Source organism: Pan paniscus, chromosome 18, assembly GCF_029289425.2.
Source record: "Pan paniscus chromosome 18, NHGRI_mPanPan1-v2.0_pri, whole genome shotgun sequence".
NCBI classification, from domain to species: domain Eukaryota; kingdom Metazoa; phylum Chordata; class Mammalia; order Primates; family Hominidae; genus Pan; species Pan paniscus.
Genome location: NC_073267.2, coordinates 9,161,070 through 9,178,259, shown reverse-complemented (window position 1 = coordinate 9,178,259; position 17,190 = coordinate 9,161,070). Strand labels below are relative to the sequence as shown.

At 48.4% G+C, this 17,190-nt stretch overlaps 1 protein-coding gene across 4 annotated transcripts in view; it reads right to left on the bottom strand.

The window, feature by feature from the left end:
- METTL22 (methyltransferase 22, Kin17 lysine) overlaps positions 1-16,017 on the bottom strand; it is a 29,825-nt gene extending 13,808 nt beyond the window's left edge. For 2 of the 4 annotated variants that reach the window (XM_008960389.4, XM_063597946.1), the window contains exons 1-5: positions 15,879-16,012; positions 11,853-12,155; positions 8,539-8,919; positions 2,569-2,609; positions 2,336-2,480 (exon numbers count right to left, since the gene is read on the bottom strand). In XM_008960389.4, the coding sequence (XP_008958637.1) occupies positions 2,336-2,480; positions 2,569-2,609; positions 8,539-8,919; positions 11,853-11,985 (700 nt within the window). In that variant the 5' untranslated portion in view covers positions 11,986-12,155; positions 15,879-16,012. Of the gene's footprint in view, positions 1-2,335; positions 2,481-2,568; positions 2,610-8,538; positions 8,920-11,852; positions 12,156-15,878 lie in introns of all 4 variants that reach the window. The other 2 variants (XM_003808311.5, XM_063597945.1) reach the window with 2 other exon arrangements.
- Between the last annotated feature and the right edge of the window lie 1,173 nt (positions 16,018-17,190).

The following is a 17,190-nucleotide window of genomic DNA, read 5'->3' as shown; positions in this document are numbered from 1 at the left end:
ACTGCCCTGTGGGCCAGCAGGTCCACATCAAGGGCCTCGGGTCTCATCAGCAGCTGTGGATGACCTTGGGCCAGCCTCAGTCTGCCCATTTGGACAACAGAGATAGGAACCCTGGGCTCTGCCCAGAGTCACTGTGAAGTTACAGCCAGGCACTGATGCATCTGAAAGGACTTTTCCAACTGGAACATGGCATCTAAATGCAAGCTTTCTTCCCCATGCTGGTAAATCTCTCTCAGGGATAAGACTTCTTTATAGTCTGCTATTAGGCACCAGGGACGAAGCAAAGCTCTTGGACAGCTTGACTCTGAGAAGCGCTCACTGATAATTTACATGACATTGTCAAGAAGCAGCCAATAGCGTGGCTGCACTGCAGACTCCTGACCAGTGGTTAACAGCATATTTGAAAACAGTGCCTCAGGGACTGGTGATCTCTAGCTTCTTCCTTCCTATCTCAGAAACAAAAGTCTGTGCCAGGTAACGTTCACTAGGAAGCAATGAGGTGTAAACCACATCAGCTGATACCTCTTTTTGTCTAGCAGATACTAAAGATTTAAAATATAACAACAATGTTCACTTGACGAGATCACTACTCTCTTGTAAACAGGTATATTTGTTCTAAAGAAAGCACTCTGCCACGTTAGGAGTTTAGTTAACTTCACTGGCTGGTTTTCATCACTGTACTATGGTTGTGTGTGATGTCACCACTGGGGAGCCAGAGGAAGGGCACATGGCACTTGCTGGATTATTTTAACAACTCCTTTTGAGTCTGAAATTATTTCAAAATTAAATACTAAAAAAGAAATTAGTTGGTAATGTTCATCAAAAGCTTAAGAATAGTCTCACCCACTTCTAGGAACCTAGTGACACGTTATTAGACAATGATACACAAAGATGTTCATTGCAATGTAACTAACACCGCCCACTCCTAGGAACCTAGGTGACAGATTATTAGACAATATACAAAGATGTTCATCACAGTGTAACTGACAAATGCAAAAAAAACCAAAAACCAAAAAACCAAAACCCATAGGAATGGCCAAAATGCTCAGCAATAGGAGAAGGGTTACAAAGAAGATGAAATATTATCTGGTCATTAAAAGTCATATATAAAGTTTTTTTTTTTTTTTTGAGACAGAGTCTCACTCTGTGGCCCAGACTGGAGTGCAGTGGTGCAATCTCAGCTCACTGCAACCTCTGCCTCCCAGGTTCAAGCCTCCCAAGTAGCTGGGATTACAGGTGCCCGCCGCTACCACATCTGGTTAATTCTTGTATTTTTAGTACAGACAGGGTTTCACCATGTTGGCCTGGCTGTTCTCAAACTCCTGACCTCAGGTGATCTGCCTGCCTCAGCCTCCCAAAGGGCTGGGATTACAGATGTCAGCCACCGCACCTGGCCTATATAATAATTTTTTAATGGCATGAGAAAATGCTCTTAAAATGTTCTCACTTATGAGTGGGAGCTAAACAATGGGTAAACATGGACATACTGAGTGGAAACACGACACTGGGGATTCCAGAAGGTGACACGGTGGGAGGGGTGGGGGATGAAAGCTTCCCTATTGGGTACAAGGTTCACTACTTGAGTGGAAGGTCCACTAAAAGCCCAGACGGATGTCATCACTGCAATATAGCTGCACATCAGAAACCCGCACTTGTACCCCCTAAATATATACATATTTAAAAAAGAAAATGCTCTTAAAAATGTTTTTCAACATTTTCAGCAGAATACAGTGCTGCTGCAGCTTGATTTCAGCTATCATTTGGAGGAGATTCTTACAACGTAAGCGCCCTGAGGGCAGTGCCTAGTCAGCTCCATTCACCGCAGGGCCTCCTACATCTAGAAATGAGTGGCACACGGGAGGTGACCCATAAGTTGCATATTGTTGATTCAATCTAGGGATTGTAAAATTATGAGTAATTTTTATTTACTGTTTTAAAAACCTCCTACAAAGAATGGGCAAGGCTTCTATACCCAGGAAAAAAATAATAAACTTGCTTTCAAAGGCTTCTAAAAGGGTATATTCCTCCTGTTTTTGGAGATATTTGCTCTTTCTCAGGAGTGGGGAGAGAGGTACCAGCAGGGGCGCTAGGCACCTCCTGAAGCTCAATGGCCTTATAGCCACTGGGTGACGCTGCTGCTCCTGAGTGGGTATTGCTGGGTCATTTTGATGTCACTGAGAAAAAATGGGGAGTAGAGAGGGCCAGGGGACCAGGATGGCAAAATCAACAGCAGCTAACATCTAATTTCCAGTGCCTCTGCCTCTTTTTTTATACAGTCAGTGCATGCTTTGTGAAGGTGACTACTTCCCTGCAGCCTGAGATGTCACCTCATTACCTGTACAATAAACGGTCCGTGCCATGGTGGCTGCGATGATGCTAGCGAGCCCCGTGCCGGCCCCGAGCTCCAGCGCTGTACATCCTCGGAAGAGGTCCTGTCGGAACAGGATGTAGTCTGCCAGGAGCAGGGCGCCCCGCCACACCTGGAGGGAAGAGGACAAGGAGCGACAAGCAGCGTGAGGCTCTGCAGGGACCCATCAGGGCCACAGGAAGCGGACAAGACCTACCCACCTGCTTGCCAACATCCTCCAGGGGCGTGGCCATGGTGTGCTCTGGATGGGACAGAAACCAAGAGAAATGCCCACTGTGAAATGGGGATGGACAGAAAACCACAAGACAGGACAGTGTGGCAACCGCCAGCACGGTCAGATGGGCGTCAGAGGTTGGAATGAGGCGTTCTAGAGAGCAGCAGAAACACAGGCTGTGCTACTGGTTAGGAGGCGACTTTTGAGCACCACTCAGAGGACGGGAGCTTTTTGGAATGGGGCTCACACTCTTCCATGTAACTGGGTATCTCTGCCCTACAGCCCAAGGCTAGGGAGGGTCACAATTAGGTTTTCATGCAATTTAATTGCACCCACATGCAGTGCACTACTTTTTTCATGACCAATAATTGCAAAGTTACAATCATAATATATTAATTTATATACTACTAATAATCACAACTCATTCAAAAGTATTTTCTTATACTGAGAAACATACTTAACTTCATTATTTTCTCATACTTAGAAATCTACATTAGAAGTTAACAAAATAAGTTTAAATTTACATCCTTTTTAAAAACGTTGAAAAGTAGTATAAGTATTCTCAAGTGCAAAATATAATATATTTTGTATTTATAATATACCCTAATAGGATCAAATTCTGGTGGATGGGAGAACACAATCGAAATATAAGATCAAGGAGAAAAGGAATGAAGCAAAACATTTTTTGTTGTTAAGTAAGAACTTGCTTGTCTAAGAGCTCCCGAGGAGGGAAAATAACTTGCTCAAGTATTTTTAAGTGAGATGGTAACAGCTATCGCCAATCGCTCTGTCTGTCCCCAAACCAGGAAAGAAACCGACTGTGTAGGGTCCTCTTGGGCACCTGGGCCACTGTTCTCTGAGGGCTCCTCCTAGGAAAATCTGGCCAAAGATTTCAGCCCTATGGGCAGTTAGAATCTGATCTCTGAATAAAGTGACTAATGGGTTGTCCACCAGCATCTTGGCTAGATTTGACATGGTGGCTTACAAGGCACTTTTAATAAAACATGTTCCTTTCAGAAGGGCTTCAGATTGCTACGTCCTAACACGTAGTCACCTGGTTTGAAACTGGAACAGAAATACACCTGCCGAACCACCTGATGCAAAGTTCCTTCACTGAACCAACATTCACTAGACAGACACATTCTGCGAGCCAGCCCTGGGTGCCACTGAGATTCTACCTGATTGGCTCACATGTATATTACAGAGAAAGACACTGACTAAGGTTCAGCATTACTGTTTGTAAAGTTAATAGAAAAAAAAGCACCTTCTCTGCATGAGGCACTGGGCTAAATGCTTTCTCATTTCATCCTCAAAATCACCCAATGACAGGTTCGAGTATTATTGGATGAGGAAAAGGTGGCTGGGTGAGGTTAGCAGGCTGTGGTCACAGACAGGGTGAGTGGCAGACGCGGGGTTCCAAGTCAGGTCGTCTGCAGTTTTCTGTCTCTTTCTGTTTTGAGACAGGGTCTCACTCTGTCATCTAGGCTGGAGTGTGGTGGCACGGCCAAGGCTCACTGCAGCCTCCACCTCCCAGGCTCAAGTGACCCTGCCACCTAAGCCTCTCGAGTAGCTGGGGCTACAGGTGCATGCCTCCATGCCAGGCTAAATTTTTTTAGTTTTGTAGTTTTTGTAGAGATAGGGTCTCAGCATGTTGCCAGGGCTGGTTTCAAAGCCTTGGGCTCAAGTGATACACTGCTTTGGCCTCCCGAAGTGGGATCATAGGTGTGAGCCACCGTGCCCGGCCTTTTCTAGCTCTTCAGCCTGCTTGGGGAAGGGAGATGTAGAATCTGAACCATGCCAGGGACATGGTTTAAAAAGCCTGGGGCAGAGCCTCCCAGGATGAAAGGCACAGGGACTCGCTGGGCAGGCTGAAGGCTTGTGTGCTTGTGCATGGAGGGGAAGGGATGTCTGTGGTCTACACCCCGGCCCCAGGCCCTCTGTGTCAGCGTCCCTGCCCAGTTCCTCTTCCCCAGTCCCACCCATGCCATCTCCTGGGTGTGGCTCGTAGCCTCCTCTCCTCTCCTCTCCCTCCATTGGCCTGGGAAAGCTTCCTCCTTGCCGTCTGCTCCCTAACCCCAGCTGTCCTAAGTGTTCCTGCTGCCAGGGGAACCTTCCCATAGTGATCTTGGTCCTATGTGATTGGTCACTTCCTTCCAGGGGTCTCGTGGACATAAGTTCTGCCTCCCAGCTGTCCTCAATGGGTGGCTAGCTTCCCTTGAGGGAGAATGAGGACTCTGAGGTCAGAGACCTGTATGACAACCCAGTTTTGTCATTTCCTAGCTGGGTGACAAGTCACTTAACTTCTTGGAGACAGAGCTACAGTTTCCTCTTCTGCAAAATGCAGAAGTAGCCTCATCCCTCATTTCTAAGGCTGTAACAGTGTTTAACCAGACAGCGCTTCTGAGAGAGCACAGGCTCGGCAGACATCTGAGAACCACTGAGGTGGTCAAGGACCCCAGCCCTTGCACAGGTGGAGATCACTGAAGCCCAGAAGGGGGACATGACCAGCCCAGGGTCATAGTCTGAGAAAAAAACATCTAATTAGATCAAAATGTGTCGAGATGGCTGGGTAGTGGCTCACACCTATAATCCCAGCACTTTGGAAGGCTAAGGCAGGAGGATCGCCTGAAGCCAGGAGTTTGAGACCAGCCTGGGTAACAAAGTGCAAAGTGAGACCCATGTTTTTCTAAAGCCAAATAGAAACAAAAGAGGATTTAAAATGAAGTCATTTGGGAGTCTGACCAAAAACTGATCTAAGATGTGCTTTCTGCTGATGCTGATGACACGAGAAAACACCAGGGCGAATTGATAAGGGAGAGAACGAGAGGCTCAGGGATGGATCAAAGGAAGAAGCGGATGCTGTGCGACTCCCTGGGGCCAGATGGAAAAAGCCAGAATGAATTCCCCAGGAAGCTGAGTGTGGCCGACCTTAAGGGCACTCTCCTTTCTTGTGTCTGACATCCTCGACTCCGGAGTGCAGAGATTCTGAGGTCTACCTGACCCCTGCCCCGTTTCAGGCATTTGCTAGTGTTCGAATGGGTAAATATGCTTCTTCATGACTCATCAGGATAGTCAGAGATCACAACAAATGCCCAGTATGTCAGCCCTGGGCCGGGCCCGGTCCAGGTGGCTGCATAGGGGTGAGGAAGAAGGATTCAGTCTAGGGGTGGAGGCCCAGGTGACTTAGGGACCTCCCTACCCAGGGCCATCTTGTGGCTCCCACTCCTGTGAAAAGTCAGAGTTTATATTTAAATAATCCCAAAGGTATCATGAGAACATAAAAGGCCAGCCTGAGGAACTATCCCCATGAGAAACTCTAGGGCTAGCAATGGGATGAGACAGTGTTAGAATCTCACCTGTCCTTACCAGATTCTAGAATTACGTCTTATCTCATTTGCAAACTGGGTCTCTAGACCTGCAGGAACCTAGACTGTTTGTCAGCCAGTCTCCCTCCTCCCAGCTTGGGCCAGTCCCCAGGACAGAGGCTTACATTTATGGAACACTGAATCCGTGCTAGGCATTACACTACGAGCTTTGTATGTGCTGTCTCTCTGAATTCCTTACAACTGGAGGAGGTTGTACCCCTTGTACAGACAAGGAAACTGAACTCAGAGAGGCTAAGCGACTTGCCCGATTCTCCAGCAGGAAGGCACGGGACTCGGAATCTGACAGCCTGAGTTCCAGTCCTGCCTTTCTCGAGTTCTCTTGGGGTCTCACTTTATTTCTACAGTGGGGGAATTGAACATAATTTCTTTTGAATCCTGGGTCTGTGGATTCCTGGCAGATCCCTGGATAAACTTTTTAAGGTTTTGTCAATCCCCTGGAATAGTTAAGAAAACACCTATTTTTCTTTTCCTTTAGAAAAACCAGTTTCTCAAATGGGTCTATAACTTGAAAAAAATGGGTTGATTTATGGGTCAGAGGAAAAGGGTTGTGAGGCGAATGACGTCCGCTTACCATCAACTCTGCGCCAGGCCCTGCTCCTGGCACTCACTGGGCATGTTTCAATAAATTATCACTAAAACCCAAGGACAGTGGTTCCCCTGATCACGTGGTTCTGACCATGTGGTTCTGAGTGGGTAAGACATTTCTCTCTGGTCACCTGGCTTGTGAAGATGGAGCTGGGCTCAAAATCCAGCCCTGCAGGATTAGATCAAGTTTTGCAGATGAAAGTGCTCTAGCCAGTTTGAAATAATCATGAATTACTACCTAGGTTCATGCATTAGCTACCATTCCACTCTCCTCCGTCAGGGCAGGTAGTGAGTGACTGACAGCTGAAAAAGTGAACTTCCAGGTGTACAGACAAGGGGGCCTCACCGTGAGGTCACCGGAACAGGGCAGGAGGGGAAGCTGGTCACAGGCCAGCCTCTTCCCGAGGGACTTTGTTCTTAGCTCATACGATGGTAAATTCCCAGAACATTCACTACAGACACAACAATTCACTGTGGAGTAACTGACAGGTTTGCTCCCCAGCTTGGGGAGGCTAATAACAGTGAGGGCTCAGAGGGAAATGAGCCATCGTCGGCCCCGCTGAGAAGCAGGACTTTCCAAGCCTCTTTCAAAAGCTCTGCCCCCATGATGTGGAATGACAGCACAGGCTGTGGCGTCAGACAGACCTAGGTACAAGTCTCAGCTCTGCCACTGACTAGCTGTGTGACCCCAGCAAGTTCCTCAACCTCGCTGAGCCTCAGTCTCTTCTTCTGTGAAATGGGAATACTCATCCCTATCTGCAGAGGCCATGAGGGCAGAGGTCACCCATGGGATACATGGAACTGGGTTCTGGTATGAGTTCCACGTTGCCCTCTCTGGGACAGTCTAGAACAGAGGCTGCTTGGTACCACCGTGGAGGCGCTTAGTAACTGTTTGCTGAGCAGATAGATACAGAGCTGCTGTTTTGTCTGTTTTTGAGAGTGACCCACTGACCCCCATTCTCTGACCAAAGGCCAGTGCTGGGGGAGGCCTTTCCCTGGGAACTCAAGACACCATCGGGGACCCTGGATCTCAATGAACGGCCTCAAATCACAGCTCCGCTCCCCAAATGAGCAGCGCCAGCGGGAGGCAAAGCCCTGGTGTGGACACTGTGTGGATTCGAAGCTCGCTCACCACCACCAAGCAGCATGGCGCTAGGCCTTTCACTTCCTCATCCGTGCACCCCCTCAGGAGGGGCTGTGCAGACTAGGCCACTCGGTACTAGTGAAGATATCCAAAACACGATAGGTGCTTAACCAGGACCGATCACTTCCTGGCCCAGCTCCCTATTGCTCCCGGTGTTTCTAGAGTGCCAGGTCTCTAGATTTCAAATCCTAGAGTCAGCAAACCCCTCTGCTCTACCCCCATACCTGGGTAGCAGTTCCTCTTTGATCCCACCTCTGAGTATCTGTCCAAACCTCTCTCCTGTCCCACTTTTCCCGCCACTTCATCACTCCCCTTTCTTACCTGGCTTCTAGCTCCCAGCTCCCAGTCCATCTGACTGGTCCACGCCCCATTCATTTTCATTTACATCCCTCTCCCTCTGCCACACTCCAGCTCCAGAACCTCCCAGGGCTCCCGACTGCCAGCCCAGCCAGGCCAAGCCTGTCCCACACCCCCAACACGCTGAGTTAGAGCAAGAGCACAGATGTGGGAGGCAGCAGCAGGGAGGCTTCCTGGAGGAGGTGTGGCTGAGCTGGAAACTGTACGGCAATGGGGAACATGTTAAGGGAGCAGAGGCTGGGAGCAAGCACTCTAGCAAGGAGGCACGGCACAGAGAAGAAAGCGCACAGGATGAGGCTGCAGTGGTGTGAGCCGGGCAGGAGTGACGGGGTTGTGGAGAGCTTCCCCAGTCTCACCCGAGCTGGTTCTCATAACCTGTGCTGCCTGGGCCTGCAGAGTCCACGCTCAGATCATACTGAGCCCTGAGCAGTGACACTGCGGAGTTGCCTTGGTGACAGGTGGGCCACACCACACCTCTATTTACCTATTCTGATGATATCGTGCAGGCTGCCTTGTGCTTCCTCTCCCAGGACGTCGTCTTCTTCCTGCGCTAGAATCATGGGATGTACCTTGTCTCTCAGAGGCCCTGCTGGGTTGGAATCAGAGGCGGCTCGTGGTCTTCTCACCACGTCCAAATCCCCATCCTCATCCAGCTGAGCTTCAGCCACTTCCTGGCCAGTGGTGTCAGTCCCGGCCTGGAGGGAGAAACCCTCATTACCGTGGCCACTTCCTGGAGGGGACCCTGTGCTGCCTGTCTCGGCAGAAGGAGGCTCCTTTGTGTGAACATCTCTGTGACTGCCACCCTTGGCCCCTGAATCTGTCCAAGAGTCTTGGCTCCATAGAAGCTTGAATTGGGACAGGAAAACTGAAAGGCAAGACAGAACGCAAAATGAGAATTCCAAGATGTTTTCTTTTTTACCTTCCTCTTCTTCTTTGAGAATATCTGATTACCAATAGGAAAGATTTTTAAAGGCCAGGTAGAGATATACTAATGCCAGCAGAAAAGGCCCACTTGATTCAGCTGTGACCACCACCAGCCAGGAGGCTGGGGCCACCACCAAGAGCAGCCGCCATTTCATGAGAATCTATGAGGCACTTGGCTCATATCAGCTCATTCAATCTTCACAATTGCTGTGAAGATACCATTATCACCTTCATCTTACAGACCCAGAAACTGAGGCTTAGAGGACTAAGCTGACCAAGGCCACACAACTTCTAGGAATGAGCTCAGGGGCCTCTCCTCTAAGCTCCCACAGCATCCCGGGTTTATGCCAGTTTTTGAATCTGTCCGATTATCCATTCATTCATCACCGAACACTGTGTGCCAAGTACCATGCCAGGTGCTGGGGGTACAAAGCAGGATTTGGTATGTTAGGGCCTTACATTTTAGGAGTGAAGTCGGGGAAGAAACATTAAGCAAGTAAACAAGATAATTACAGGCTGTGTTAATTACCAGGAATATAGTAAAACTGCATTCTGTGTGACACAGATGTGGCAACCACATAAGGCAGGGGTGAGCAAACTTTTCCTGTAACAGGTTAGATAAAAAAGTTTTTTGGCTGGGCATGGTGGCTTCCACCTGTAATTCCAGCACTTTGGGAGGCCAAGACAGGAAGATTTCTTGAGCCCAGGAATTTGACCAGCCTGGGCAACATGGTAAATCCCCTCCTCTACAAAAAAATTATCCAGGTATGGTGGCATGTGCCTATAGTCCCAGCTACTTGGGAGGCTGAGATGGGAGGATCACCTGAGCCTGGGGAGGTCGAGGCTGTAGTGAGTCAAGACTGCACCACTGCACTCCAGCTTGGGTGACAGAATGAGACCCTGTCTCATAAAATGTATCTATTTTCAAGCTTTGTGGGCCCTGTGATCTTTGTTGCAACTCCTCAACTCTGCCGTTATAGCACAAAAACAGCGGTAAAAACACGTTAATGACTGGGTATGGCTGTGGCTTCATAAAACTCTTTATAAAAATAGCTGCAGGCCAGATTTGGCTCACAGGCTGCAGTTTGTATACCCCTGGTATAATGTACCATCCAAATTAGGGCAGGAGGGCAATGGGAATTATTAATAATCACACCATAACAAGCTAATACAGGGTAGTTGGGGTTAGGGAGGGTGGCCAGGGAGGGGCTGTCTGTGGAGATGATACTTGAGGAGCCAGGAGGGGAGGAAAGCAGGTGTTTTCTCCCTGGCCTTGTATCTTATGGTTGCTTCTCTCCCCTCCCTGTGTTTGAGGGACAGAAAGAACCTGAGAGTGGCCACAGAATAGCAAGAGAGAGTGACATAAGGGTAGGCACACAAGCAGAGGCTGGGTCAGGCTGGCCTCACAGACCAAGTTGAGGAACCTGGATGTTATTCTGAGAGCAATGGAAAGCCACTGGAGGTCTAACTCAGGAAGTGCTGTGATTTGATCTGCATTTTCAAAAGACGTCCTTGGCTGCTGCAGAGATAAGCGGGGAGGGTGTGCAGCAGTGAACTCAGTGGGAGAAGATAGAGGCAGCCAGGCAAGCAACAGAGGTGGCTGGAATAGGGTAAAGGGAGTGGGGATGAAGAGCAGAGGACACTCTGGGAGGCCGAGGCGGGCGGATCACGAGGTCAGGAGATCAAGACCATTCTGGTTAACACGGTGAAACCCTGTGTCTACCAAAAATACAAAAAAATTAGCCAGGCGTGGTGGCGGGTGCCTGTAGTCCCAGCTACTTGGGAGGCTGAGGCAGGAGAATGGTGTAAACCCGGGAGGCGGAGCTTGCAGTGAGCCGAGATCACGTGCCACTGCACTCCAGCCTGGGTGAGGGAGCGAGACTCTGCCTCAAAAAAAAAAAAAAAAAAAAAAAGAGTAGAGGACAGGGTTGGATGTGGTGGTTCATGCCCGTAATCCCAGCACTTTGGGAGGCCGGGGTGGGAGGATCACCTGAGGTCAGAAGTTCAAGACCAGCCTGACCAACATGGTGAAACTCTGTCTGTACTAAAAATACAAAAATTAGCTGGGCGTGGTGGCAGGTGCCGGTAATCCCAGCTACTCGGGAGGCTGAGGCAGGAGAGTTGCTTGAACCCGGGAGGCGGAGGTTGCAGTGAGCTGAGGTCGCGCCACTGCAATGCCCCCTGGGTGACAGAGCGAGCTTCCGTCTCAAAAAAAAAAAAAAAAAAGAGCAGAGGACAGATGGAGCACCAGCACTTTGTCTCCCCAGTGGACCCTGGGCTTGCTGACGGCAAAGTTTGGCTCATTCATATCTGCATTCCCAGCATCAAGTCCTGGGTCAGGCACACAATAGGTGCTCAGGAAACCACAGGAGTTCGCTTAATGAAAGTGGGGGGACAGCAGCTTGCCTGTAATCCCAGGGACTCAAGAGGCTAAGGTGGGAGGGTTGCTTCAGGCCTGGAGTTCAAAACCAGCCTGGGCTAGCAAGACTCCAGCTCTACAAAATAAAAACCAGCCAGGTGTGGTGATGTGAGCCTGTAGTCTCAGCTACTCTGGAGGCAGGGGAATGAAGATCACTTGAGTCCAGGAGTTTGAGGCTGCAGTGAGCCATGACTGTGCCACTGCACTCCAGACTGGGTGACAGAGTGAGACTGTCTTTAAGAAAAGCAAAAACAAAAGCAAAACAAACCCCCACATACAAAAATTGCAGAGTACAAGGTTTTTAAAAAATCATAAAGAAAAAAAGGGCACTTAAAAAGTGGTCTGAGGATAACAGTTACGTAATCCAGTCTTCCCAATATTTTCCCCAAAAAGATGAGTATGAGAAAGCAGAAAACAAAATAGGATCCGCAGGGCACCTGGGCCCAGGACCTTACCTGGCTGCCCCACGCTGTTCAGCCGTACCATGAGATGTCTATGGTTCGGGGTATAGAGGTGGACATCTGACAGCACAGTGTCGCTCCTAAAGGTGACCTCATCCATGGCTGCAGCAGGAGCCAGCTGTACCATGGCCCAGGCTCCACCTTAGTCCTAGGACAGGAGTCCCTCAGAGGTGAGAATGGGTCCTCAGCATGGCAGGTCCCAGAGGAGATACTGCAGACAGGTCCAAGCTGGTAGCCAGTAGCTTTGCATCGCCCTGGGAGAAGGTCTCAGAGACTTGGCCAGGGAAGAGAATCCAGCTGGAAATTAATGTGTTATTTTGTTTATATTCATTTCACTCATTATATTCATTTTATATTCATTCATATATTCATTATATTCATTTTCATAGTAACCTTTTATTTATAGCAAGGGATATGAATTTCCATTTATAAAGTTTCCTTTCCCTTTTTTTTCAACTTATTACAAAAAAATTTCAAACAGTAAGGATACAGGGGAATATCATAACCGTAGAACTACTGCTTAGATTCAATGATCATCACCATTTTGCCACACGTGCCTGCCCTCTCTGGTTTCTTCTCCTTGAGCTGAGAGTACATTGTAGACATCATGACATTTTGCCCCTAAATTATTTAATGTCTGTCCCCTAAGAGCATTTCCCTATATAATCATAAGACCATTAGCAAATCTAAGTTAATTAATAATTCCCTAATAGCATTAAAGTCAATTTCCTCCATCTGTCTCCCAAAGGTCTTTGAGGTTTTTTTCCCCCCGAAACCAGTATCCAATCACAATCTGCACTTTGCATTTAGCTGTTATGGCCCTTTACTCTTTCTTTTTTATTCTAGAAGCTGTTATCAACTGTCCCCACATCATTTGTTGTTATAAAGCTTTCCTATTTTAAACAATGTTTTATTTTTAAACATTTCTTTTTACAGACAGGGGCTTGCTCTGTTGCCCAGGCTGGAGTGCAGTGGTACAATCATGGCTCACTGCAGCCTCAAACTTCACGCGATCCTCCTGCCTCAACCTCCTTAGTAGTTAGGACTACAGCTATGCCACCATACTTGGCATTAATTTTTTTTTTTTTTGTAGAGACAAGGGTCTCACGATGTTTCCCAGGCTGGTCTCAAATTCTTGGGCTCAAGCCATCCTCCCATATCAGCTTCCTAAAGTGCTGGGATTACAGGCGTGAGCCATCATGCCTGGCTTAAAGCTCTGCTACTGAATTTAAAAAGATGAGTGGAATTAGCCGGTCGTGGCGCGCGCCGGTAGTCCCAGCTACTTGGGAGGCTGAGGTGGGAGGATCGCTTGACACCAAAAAGCAGGGGTTGCAGTGAGCTGAGAATGCGTCACTGCACTCTGCACTCCAGGCTGGGTGGCAGAGCAAGACCCTGTCTCAAAAAGAAATTAAAAAAAAAAAAAAAAAAAAAGAGTGAGTGGATTTAAAGGAAAAGTAGTAAGGGAGTCACTACACTGGTGATACACAGATATGGCAAAATGATGCAGGTGACACATTAATAACTAAAACTTGGAAAACCATGGCTGAGGCAAAGTGGTCAAGAACAGGGGGGTCCTCCCTCCAACCGTTTCACCTAATCAAAAAGCATCATCAAACAGCAGTAGTCTGATGGGCTTTGAAGCTGGACAGACCAGGTGGGGATCCCTGGTCTCTCACCTTCTAGCCATGCGATTTCAGGAAAATCACTTCGCCTCTCTGCATCTGTTTCTTCAGCCACAATCTCACGCAGTGTTACTGGGTGGGTAAAGTGCTGAGCAGAGTCCTTGGCTCACAGTAGGTGTTAATAAAACACCAGCAACCTCCTTGTCCTGGGGTTGGTTTCAGGTATTTGACCCAAACCTGCCTGTAACCCCTGACTGCCTACAGGAGCTGTTCCTACCTGGGTAGATGTCATGAAATCTTCAGGGCCCCCACTTCTTCAACTGCAAAATAAGGTCATCATGACTCAGGCTGTCCTAATGATCCCAATACACTGCTGGAGTTCCTACATTTAAGTGGTTGCTGTGGGGCAGCAAAAGCTGTCCCAACAAAAAAATTCTTAAGAAAAAGATGATTCCTTATTCATCTCCATGCTAGCTTTCCTACTCAACACCATAAAGCCATCAAAATGCAAGTGGGTTGTAAAGAAAGTCTGTGAATCTGGCAAATCAATGCAGAATTTCATGGTGTCATTGAAAGTGATGGAGAAATGCTGGATCTGAAGGCCAACACTCAATCAATCGGACTGGCAAAACCACACCAGATTCCAGTAAAGAAAATACAGCTTATACCTACCACTCATTTCAAAGGCAGATCAAGCTCTCTCAGGACTTAGAGATGTCCTGGGGGAAAACTGAGGACTTTCACATACAGTTTTTTTTTAAGGGGGTGGGGAAGATCCCCTCTAATATTGCTGTAAAAATCAAAAGTGAACCAAAGGATGCCATTTCTTTTTTTGCCATAGTGCATTTTTTTTTTTTTTTTCTGATAAAGAGTCTCACTCTGTTGCCCAAGCTAGAGTGCAGTGGTGCCATCTCGGCTCACTACAACCTCCGCCTCCTGGGCTCAAGTGATCCTACCTCAGAGTCCCGAGTAACTGGGACTACAGGCATGCACCACAATGTCCACCTAATTTTTGTATTTTTAGTAGAGATGGGGTTTTGCCATATTGGCCAGGCTAGTCTTGAACTCCTGACCAAGGTAGATCCATCTACCTTGGCCTCCCAAAGTGCTGGGATTATAGATGTGAGCCACCAGGCATGGCCTATAGCGCAATTTTCTTGGAAAACTTACATCCCAGAAAAATCAATGTTCTTTGCTTTTTCCAAAAGTGAGCATAATATTACACACCAAATTTTAAGTATAGACACACACAAAAAAACTCAAATTCTTAATCTCTAGTTGAATTTTCCATTTTTAAATTCAACCCAACCAGGCTTCCCAAGAAATGTACGCTGCAATGTAAGTTCCAGATGAAGGAAATTCCCTTTAAGTGGCTTTCCCTAGAATCAGCTATCTGGGAATAAGGAGGCCCTCTTGAACCTATCTCAGGCCCTCATATACTCAGAGGAGTATATGAGACAATTACCACTTTTCGGGCTTACAACATATAGTAAACGTTCAATAAGCAACAATAGTAAGTACTATCATTATAGCAATATAATAATGATTAAAGTGAATGCTGGGAAGAAAGAAAAAAGGTAACAGTTTCTCTAGTCAGGAAAAGTCTCTTTCCGGAAATGGAGGGTCTGTATGGGCTTCGGGCTCCTCTCTTCACTGGGCAAAGCCGAGAAAGGAGACCCAGGTTGCAGATGGGAACCTGCCCCACCACCTCTCCATAGGGCTGCAGGCTCATCCCTGCAGCAGAAGCTAACGTGTTCTTGGCTCTTCTAAGGCTGTGGGGGCTAGACTGAGACGCTACCAGCTTTCTTCTCCTATAGGTCCCCAGTCAGTTGTCCCAAATAAGCAGTGTGCTGGGATCACGGTGTTGAAATAACTTCCCTCCTCATCTTTCTTTCTGATAACTGCAACTCACTCAACAATCAAGAATTTGGCGCGATCCCAGGACGATTTCGGCCAGGAGCTGGGGAGGGCAGGGTGTGAAGGCCCAGGCTGGGGGCAGGAAAGACGTGGCCTGGCCACGGCGCGCAGAGTGGTAGTGAGGGGCTCCGGGGACGTCCCCCGTGGGGCTACTCGTCCTCTTTGTCTTGTCGCCTTCCTGACGCCACCCTTGTGGGTTAACTATTGCCCTCTCAAAAAACAGTCACAGGTCGGGCACTGCCCTCCCTTCCTAATCTAGAACCGAAGGAGAGGTGCCTGGACCCAGGACGGAAACCCAGGTGAGGACGTGGACTTCTTTCCCCAACACCCGTGTTGAGAAGGGGAAACTGACGCTAAGAGTGGGGTCGGGCCTTAGGGATCTGGGCCTCCGATCTGTGGGAGCTAGGATTTCAAAGTCAGGCTCGGCGCCAGGAGGTTCCCTGCACCCTACCCTATCCCGCCGCCTCTCCCAGGCACTTACCCGCCGCGGGGCCCAGCCTGGGGTCCCACCCGACTCCCGTCTCTGTGGGACTTAGGCGGCCGCCATAACAGGCGGTCTGCGCAGGCGCGGCCCCGCCCCCGCGTGCGACCATCCGACTGCCCCGCACCGTGGCTCCACCTACCTGCCCGGGCCGCGCATGCGTCTGAGGGTTGCCGGCGGGCACCTGTAGCATTCGCTCTGGTCGCGAGCGAGGCGTGTTTGCTGGGGCGGACCCGCCTAGGTGGGGTCATCTCCGCATATGGGTGGCTAAACTCATTCCTCTAAAAGACTTAAATAGGAGTTAAATAAACTCGCCCAGCTACTAAGTGGTAAAGCCTGGATTCGAACCTGGGATGTGGGATCAGAGCCTGTGCTATTTAACCAGCATGTTACTGCATTTATTATCACGGGTGTTACCGTCATCCATGCTCTTAGTACTCGTTTATTTATTTATTTATTTATTTATTTGAGATGGTCTTGCTCTGTCACACAGGCTGGAGTGCAGCGGCGCAATTTTAGCTCACTGCAGCCTTGAACGCCTGGGCTTAAGGAATCCTGTTTCAGCCTCTCTAGTAGCTGGGACTACAGTTGCGTGGCACCAGTTTTTTTTTTTTTTTATACAGACTGTATCTTGTTGTGTTGCCCAGGCTGGTCTCAAACTCCTGGCTTCAAGCAGTCCTCCTGCTTCGGCCTCCTAAAGCTCATAAATTACAGGCGTGAGCCACCACGCCCAGCCAGTACTTGTTATTATTAATAGGTGGTAGTGATTTCATTAGGTGGTAGTGATTTCGTTAATTCGTATGCTCATCAATTTCCAACACCAAGGGGGTGAGACAGAGTGGCAAACATAAGACTCCATGTTTGCTTGTTTTTTCTTGCCTGCAGAATTTCAGAAAGCCTCTGAGTCGGTGACTGAGCACAGCCCTCAGAAGAATCCCCTGAAGAGGATCAGCAGGATAGAGCACCGATTCTCACGTCTCTTGCCTGAGTCACTGCATTTTTAGAAAAAGTACAGTCGATATTGGCCCTTTTCTCAACCTGTATATTCAGTGACATCATGGAAGTCAGCCTGGCCACAATGGAGTAAGCCAGGGGATGGGCCGTAGGAAACGAGGATACATAGGTAGCCAGGGTTAGAACTTTTGTGACATTGTAAGAACTTTGGATTTTACTGTGCGTGAGATGGGGAGCTGCCAGGGATATACACCACACTGACGTGTTCACAGACATGCCCAGACACACACAGTGGTGCTCACTCTCAGACATGTCAGTGAACATACAAATATACACACAGGAACATATGTAAAGTCCA